The 8,702-nt window shown below is 35.4% G+C and overlaps 1 protein-coding gene and 1 pseudogene across 1 annotated transcript in view; one reads left to right on the top strand and one right to left on the bottom strand.

Annotated features, from left to right (window-relative positions):
• The window catches only part of LOC107748900 (pyridoxal kinase-like), an 8,667-nt pseudogene extending 3,638 nt beyond the window's left edge, over positions 1–5,029 (bottom strand).
• A 498-nt stretch (positions 5,030–5,527) lies between these two features.
• Positions 5,528–8,702, top strand: part of tmprss3a (transmembrane serine protease 3a) — a 19,780-nt gene continuing 16,605 nt past the window's right edge. The window contains exons 1-2 of the mRNA XM_016563904.1: positions 5,528–5,632; positions 6,624–6,858. Coding sequence (XP_016419390.1) covers positions 5,528–5,632; positions 6,624–6,858 — 340 coding nt within the window. The remainder of the gene's footprint in view (positions 5,633–6,623; positions 6,859–8,702) is intronic.

Here is an 8,702-nt window from a genome sequence, read left to right as displayed (position 1 = left end):
TTTTGTGTGTGCAATTCTTGGATTTGTGTGTAAAGTTTTGAAAAAAAAAGAGGCAAAGTTTTGAAAATGTATAAGCAGTTGAAAAAAAAACGGTAAGAAAAACTGTAATAAATCCCCAAAAACTATGCATGGGGGCTTGCTTTGGTGTTGCCACCCTACAAATTATTTTCTAGATCCGCCCCGGCATCTAACTGTTAATTTCATATTTCAACATTTATTAGATGTTATTATTTTTGCTCTTTGAATATCCAGAAGCCATAGAGGAGTCTAATCCAGCTCAACTTCAGCTCCTGTACTGTCGTGTTGGGATTGGTTTCCACCTACAGATCACGAGCATTCTGAGTAAAGTATGATTTATTTACCTAACCTTCATTAACACAGAGAAAAATATCTCAATAACACATTCACACATGTTAAACTGTCAGAATAGTCTATACACAGATTTATCTTCTTTATATTGTTCCCATTTTTTCATTTTTATTTAATGAGTTTTTCTTCATTTTCGTTTTGTCTTTAAGGCTTGCTGAGGGTGTTTGCTGTGAGGCTGGGCATAGTGGGTGTCCGTGGTGTGAAGAGTGAACGATATTTGTGCATGAATCGGGAAGGAATTGCACATGGAATGGTGAGAAAGGTCATCCGTTACACAAGACATATGAAACATTACATTTCTCAAAATCACTTTTAAGCCTCATATATGAAAACAGTCAAAAAATTGAATGTTTTGTTATGTATTGAACATTTAGACAAAATATAAAAGAACATTTTCTGAATAGGTCTGAATATGTGTTTTGTGTCATATTTGATACATTAGGCTTTTATGGCTTATGTAGAATGATATAGAGGCCCAAACTGAGATAATATACTAATATATGAAGAGTTTGGTTCCAAAACGCTATAAATCCATTTTGATTAATTTGAGTAAAAATGTGTGGTAACACTTTACTTGAAGGGGTGTGCTCATATTCATGACATGTGTCATGTCATGATTATGAATGTGTCATGTCAGTCTTATGCACACCCCTTCAAGTAAAGTGTAACCAAATGTGTTTCTTTACCAAAAAAAGTGGCAAGATGAAAACCACTATTTTCTGTTTCAAACTGTCACATAGCATCTTTAGGTTATAATAACATTAAAAATTCAAATCCAGATTTTGATTTTCAAGATTTTTATAAAATTATATTCTTTTTTTCCCAAAATGCAATAAACCCATGACACGTTTTTTTTTTCTTTCTTCAAAATGCAATAAATCCATTGAATCAATACAAAAGTTATTTTTCATATTGAAACTGTTGAAAATAAACAACATAGTAAGTTGATCCACATATGACAGCCTCTGAACTTGGTCAATACTAATCTTATATACAGGCACTGGACTAAAAATACATTCAATCAGTCATCGCTCCCAAAATGAATTCAACGGGTCATCTTGTTAATGCTATAAATTAATTACAGCAATAAAAGAAAATTTCATCATGAACAAGAACATGAACAACAATATCACATTAGACCACAGAAATTCCAAAATTACATTTCCCTTACATCCAACTTCCAAAAGTGCATTCATTTTTGCCATGTATTTGATATTTTCATATAATTTGTGTGTATAATGAATGTGTAAATATTTATTTATTTATTTGTCTCTAATGTGTGTATAATTTAATTGTAAATGGGATCTAAATACATACCATTATTTTAGAAAATATATTGTAAGTAAGAACTATATTTTAAATATTTCTTTAGTTATTTAAGTACTTCAACTTAAATTGTCAAATTGTCAACTTAGGCAAAAGGCAACATTTCAAATTTTCTTTACCTTTTCATCTATTATTTATATTTTATATCAGCTTTTCAATGACTAAATTATTTTTAATAGTTTTAGTTAACACTAATACAGACTTCAGGATTTTCTGTAAACTATTTTGTCCTGCATAAGTTTGATATGTGTAATTGTACTACTATGTAGTGCGTGTCAAGGCCTCAGCAGATGCTCAGCTGCTATATTTTATCTCATTGTATGAAATAAACCTGATCCATCTGACAGTTTTGAACTACAAATAAAGATGCACATGCTGAATAACAATGCATGTTGGAATTTGCAAACAGGAAAAAAAAGCATTAAAAGCTGAATTGACTCCTTACTGAATAAACGCCTGTTCACACCAAGAACGATAACTACTGTACAAGGATAACTATATTAGCGTCCATACCAGCGGACAATATTGTCTGTTTATTCTAAGCATGCTCACCTGCCGCTTTAATAGCATGATTCTGATTGGGTCTCAATGATTTATTGTTCATCAGCTGGAAAGAAATCATCCTGAAAGTGATTCCAACGGTATCGTTTCTCTGTGCCTTTATCATTATATCTGTGGTGTGGACTCTGCTATTCTTTAATATTGAGAACGATTTTTAGAACTATATCTTAATAGTTATCGTCCTTGGTGTGAACGAGCCTTAAAGGGGTCATAGGATGCTACATGCACTTTTACAAGTAGTTTGAACTGAAATGTGTGTTGGCAGTGTGTGTACACAACCACCATATAATGATAAAAATCCACCCATTGTGGAAGAGAGGGGCGGGGTCAGCATAGCTCATTAACATTTAAAGGAAAATGCTACAAAAATGGCTTGATCTGAAAAGAGCTGTTTTTGACAGGGTAAAAAATGTGTTTTTTACACTACCATTGAGGAATTTTAACCAAACTATGTTACAGACTTTTCATTAAGACCCTAAAGAATCATATCAACTTGTGGAAAATGGGCATCCTATGACCCCTTTAAGACATGAAAGGTAGATAGGTGGAGAAACAGGATAGTCTTCCATGAGCTCTCCAACCTCAACAGCTTCAAAAACACTACCTGAGAGAAACAAGCATATACACTCCCCCTACATGCATATTCATTATTAATATACCAATTCAAGTACTGTCTTAGGGTATGTTTACACATCAACAATGTACTAAAAGTGGAAGCATTTTTCCTGTGCATTTTTCAAAAGTTTTTGCATACAGGTGACAACACAGGCAAAACAATCCTGTTTACACCAATCAGCGAAAACTACTAAAAATACTGTATTATGTATGCCAGGCCAGTAGTTGGCGATGTCACTTTGTAAAGTAACATTACATAAACACATAATACGCATGCGCATGATGTCACATGCCCTGTGTCCAAATACCCACACTTGCGGTCTTTGCACTTAATCACCTGACGACTTATATGACGTATTTCCTGTATTTGGCCCAAGTGTTCAAGTGAGGATGAAGACCACAAGTGTGTGTCGAACTTTTCATTACCTGATGGGACACACTTATAGTTTTGTAAAAATGCAAGTGTTTACATAGCTTTATTTTTATTTTAAATACTTTGCATTTTAAAATCAACTTCTAAAAGTCTGTTCAGTATGACACTATTTAATTTGTGGTCCTTCTAATTAAGTGATAAAAAGCAGTTGCAAATGTTGTACAAAATAAATATCACCACTACTCATCTTTGCACCAATAAAATGTGCAACACTTTGTTTTTCTACTATTTTGATTTATTTTTAGAAGCTGATGCATGATGGGATACACTAAGCCTCGAATAGCGCGTTCAAAGATTGTGTTCAAAGGGCACTACGCTTTGGCTTTTTTAAAACCAAAGACAGTCTTGCGCACTTACTTTCTGTCACGCACATGTGCTCTCAAGCTGCCAAGGCCACAAGTGTGGGTGGACAAGGTGACAGTTTTATAGTTTACAGAGACTAAAAACTGTTTTCAAAAACTTGCACTTTGAAACCCATTTGGTTTCAAAATGGATAAAACATCTTCCATTTTTAGTTGAAAATGTTGTTGTGTAAATGTCCCCTTATTATGTTGACTCCGTGGGAGAGGAGCGAGGCCGGTGGTGCCTGTGTCAAAGAGAATCACCTGCGACACAGGTCTAAAGGCTGGTGTGTTTGCACAGGTGTTGCTCATTAGCACCGGCCTCACTCTCCTCCCACGGCTCTCAGCCTGCCATGCTTCACGTCACAAAGGCCTCATCCCTTCTCTCTTCAAACTATCAAAGCAGTTAAAGGACACAAGGTTTATGTAACCTTCAAACTACAACTTTCTCTCTCAATTTGTCCAATCATCTAACTAAGGTCTTTACATTTTCAAAAAAGGTTTTGTTATACCAACATTTAAATCTTGCCTATTAACATTGTGCTCAGAATTGTGTATTTATGCAAATGCAGTCATTTACCACAAACAAATGCTGAAAATAAACCCAGACTTTCCCCTTTTCTAAATACCCACACTTGCGGTCTTTGACCACTTGACTACTTATATGGCGTATTTCCTGTATTTGGCCCAAGTGTCCAAGTGAGGATGAAGACCACAAGTGTGTGTCGAACTTCTCATTACTTGATGGGACACACTTATAGTGTTGTAAAAATGCAAATGTTTACATAGCTTTATTTTTATTTTAAATTCTTTGCATTTTAAAATCAACTTCTAAATGTCTGTTCAGTAGTCCCTATAAACATGACACAATTTAATTTGTGGTGCTTCTAATTAAGTGATGAAAAGCAGCTGCACATGTTTTTACTAAATAAATATCACCACTACTCATCTTTGCACCAATAAAACATGCAACACTTTGTTTTTCTACCAAATTATATGTAATATCTAATTGATACATTAATATTTAACTTGCATTGGAAAGGTTTCCGTGACGTCTCGCGAGATCGATGATTTATTCCAAAACATGATGCATCATGGGATACACTAGCCTCGAATAGCGCTCCGGAGCGATATTCAAGATAGTGTGGATTTAATGTGCTTTAAGGGCAATGTGCTTTGGCGTTTTTAAGACCTGGGACAGTCTTGCGCACATACTTCCTGTCACGTGCATGTGCTCTCAAGTGGCCAAGACCACAAGTGTGGGTACTTGGACAAGGCATAACCCCATCTTTCGTTCACTTCCTAATCTATGCTTTTCCTGGACTTTGTCTTAGCCAAATGGCCCTAATGTCTCACAATCACGGGCCACTTCGTCAATTTTCATTATCACAATGAATCATTATGAAGTCTATTTTTCTCTATCTTCGTATCTGTCCCCTATTTTTTAAAGGCCCTCCATTCACCTCTGCATTTGATCAGGGCCACAGGCCTCTCTGTAAACTGAGCTGTATTGAGGGAGACGTTGGGTGATCTGATCCCCTCTCACGATGACACGACTTCTCAGCGCTCAAACCGATCAGATGTCCCTCTTTATCGCTAAGAGTCTGTCTCAGTATGTAATAGTGAGAGTTAAGAAGACCAGAGGGGACCCAAAATGAACAGATCAACACAAAGAACAAGTTTCAAGCTAATCAGACAAGATGGACTTTATAACTCTATTAGGTAAATTAGACGCGTGTTGTTTGTTTGGTCGATTATCATTGCTATACTACAATCTACCTTCCTTACTCTTCTTCTACTTCTTCTGTTGTCTTTCCCCAGTCAAATCTGAAATTAACTGTATATGTTTGGGTGCTGTTAAGATGAGTGTATGAAGTAAGTCATGGCTAATCCAGAGGAACTGGAGTCTGCAGCAGATGTAGATGTTGGGGCTGATATAAATGGAGGATCTATTCCCTGTAGAGACACAACACAAGCAGATGGTCAGGTAAGACCACAGAGCAACTCATTTATGTTTGCATGTACAAGTGAGGCTCTAATTATCCTATCGGCCATATGGACTGAAAAAAAATGGTGTAGGATTTACTTTTCGCTCAGCTAGTGAATTGCTAGTAAATTTCACAAAGAAACAGTAATAAACACATTAAACATGACATTTTGAAGTAAAAAGACTGGAATAGTGTTTTATTGTAAAATGTATTTCAGTTATCTTTTTTACAACTTTGAAAAATCATTTTTACAGTGTAGTATTATTCTGAGATCTCACCCTTGATCACGGTGAATTGTTTTTGATTTGTTGAATTATGATGAATTTATTTCAAAATATTGACATCAATGACAAAATATATGGAGAGCATTTTCTTCTCCCTTTTAAAAGTTAGAATTTTAGTATTAGCATTTACATTTTTTTCTTTGATGTCCCATCAGATGCAATCCACTAGTTGAGAACCATTTACAATATTTACTCAGTTAATTGAAATAAAGCTGCAATAAAATTAAATATTAATATTACACTAAAAATAAACTTAAAAACACATTTGAAATGTTGTCTTGGCTTGAAGAGCTAATATTAATACAACTAGAAAAAACACAGAAATATTATAAAAAGACAAAGACACAAAATGACCAAACCAAAACTATAAAAATAAAAGCTACTTCAAAATCTAAATAAATATAATAGTATTTTAATGATAAAACAACAGTTGTTTTCTGTACACTGTTAAAAAAAACAGGACATTATCCATTAATTTTACTGACATTTACGTTAATGATAAAAATACAACATGATGCAGTGCAAAGTAAAAAAAAAAAAAAACACCTCTACAAAGTTAATTCCTTAATGTTAATACAGTACATTGTGCCCTATTTTTACAGTTGTTGTTTTTTTAATAAAATGAAATACCATCTAAGAAAAATCTGTATAAATGATACTTAAGGAAGAATGCTGGTCACTATTGAGTCTTCATGTTTTCACACAGGGTACAACCGATCAGATATATCCTGAGAAAATAGAGGTGGTCTCTGTAACTGAGGATGACATTCCTTCTGTGGATACCCCGACCCTGCTCAATGCCAGTCCGCTGGACAGTTCAAGTGCCAGCCCTGCACCAGATGACAGCACCGTCAAACCAACCAAAGACCCTCTCACAGAAACCCCTTCAGCCCAGCCCAGCCTTTCAATGCCAGTTACCAAAGTCCAGCCCTTTGTTACAGGTAACAATATACATCATCAAAATTTGTATTTCATGTTGTACATAGTTTTCTCATGATATGGACTTGTACAAAATAAAATAAAATAAAACATTAGCACAGTTTATGGCTGTGTAGTTTATAATTACATTCATAATTTCTGAATTCTACATTATCCTTCAATAATGCTGTCAAAAGCATTGGTCCAAACTCACCCAAAAACATTTTAGTCATGTGATACGTCAACACTAATTAAGTTTGTTGCTGTAAAGTATTTGCACTACATAATAAAATACACAAAGAGATTCTGTATGTTTCTGTAGCTCAGCTAGTAACACATGATGCAAACATCAACAAGTACATATCGATAAAATGTATCAAGTGTCTGCTAAATGTATACAAATTAATCTCTCTCATCTTATGCATCGTATGACTTCATGAAACTGATATCAAGAGGATAAAACACTTAGGGGGAGACTGTTTGCACGCAGGATGGAGATACTTATCGGGGCCTGTGTCCTGCTCACCCTCACTATTGTGCTTGGAATTGGATTGGGCGGTGAGTAAATGTCTTTAGGGAGTATTCAATACACCCAGAGATGTACAGTAACACTTCATTGGGTTTTGGAAATCAATATTTTACTTGATTAAAAATATATGAGCTCTTCATGAGCGATGTTCCTTGGGTACCTGGTTTCATGTGAACTAGTGTTATAGGGAACCATATACTTTAGTTTAGATTAGTACTGGGTGGTTAAGTGTTAGGGACCCCAGGGGACCTCGTGAAGATTGGAAGTATGGCAAGGTGGGTGGGAAGCTGGAGGAGCCCTAGATCGTAACAAAAACTTCTTATTACTGTTTCCAAAAAGTCAGTGTAAAACAATATTAAATATGTGTTCTGAGTTTGTCACACCACAGAAAAATGCATTATTAACCACCCAGTCAAATTTGAATGATAAAAAATAAATAAGTAAATGAAAAAGCCAAGTAAATGAAATAAGGTATCAAAATCTTTAAAAAATATATAAGCGGTATTCTCTGCTCTCAAACGCTGTCGGCGCTGAAACCACGCCCACTTGCGGGAAAGCTGCCGCCTCTCAACTGTCAAATACCGCTACAACATGAATGGATGACCGAGCTGTTTTGTAAATTATTGCAACCACGTAATATGCATTTACATGACAAATGCATAGCTAGCTAGCAAATTGTACTCTGTAGCTAATAACTAACGGCAATGACAGTTACTCGCGATGGAGCGGGCGAACCACTGATGCTAATGCGCTCTAGTTATTTTTTGTGTTAGGGGAGGGGCCATGTTCAGTGGCTCCAGTGAGTCATCAAGACATGATTTCAGGCCCGCCCAAAAAATCCTAAAGGCAAAAAATGGTGAGAAACTGATTAAAGGTGCAGTCAGTGTGTAAATTTTAGCAGCATCTAGTGGTAAGGTAGAGAATTGCACACGGAGGAGCTACGGAGGCCGACACAGGATACAGATGTCGTTGTCTAAAACACGGTTTCTTTACAAAGGTAAATTAAGGAATTATATTTACTTAATTATTCAGTAAACCAATATGTTATTGCGAATATTATTGTTACTTATTCAGCATTGTGTCAGTGTTTTATTCGCAAAAACAACATAGTGATGAAACACAAAATAGCGACTTCCATTTAAGGGGACCTGCGGTGTATGTAGATAGAAATGGTCCTTTTTCACATTTCCAGGATTCTCAGCAGCGGAAGTCGTCATAGTTGGATAAACTTCGAGAGCAGTGAATGGGAGAGTACCACAAAATATTTTTTGCATTCCCATTTGCTCAAATAGCAAAAAAAAAAAAACTACACTATAGTGTTTTCATGACTTAAAAAAA

The sequence above is a fragment of the Sinocyclocheilus rhinocerous genome, unplaced genomic scaffold, assembly GCF_001515625.1.
Source record: "Sinocyclocheilus rhinocerous isolate Xijiao unplaced genomic scaffold, SAMN03320098_v1.1 scaffold2695, whole genome shotgun sequence".
NCBI lineage: Eukaryota > Metazoa > Chordata > Actinopteri > Cypriniformes > Cyprinidae > Sinocyclocheilus > Sinocyclocheilus rhinocerous.
Note: the sequence above shows the minus strand (reverse complement) of the source record. Positions and strands in the feature narration are given on the sequence as shown.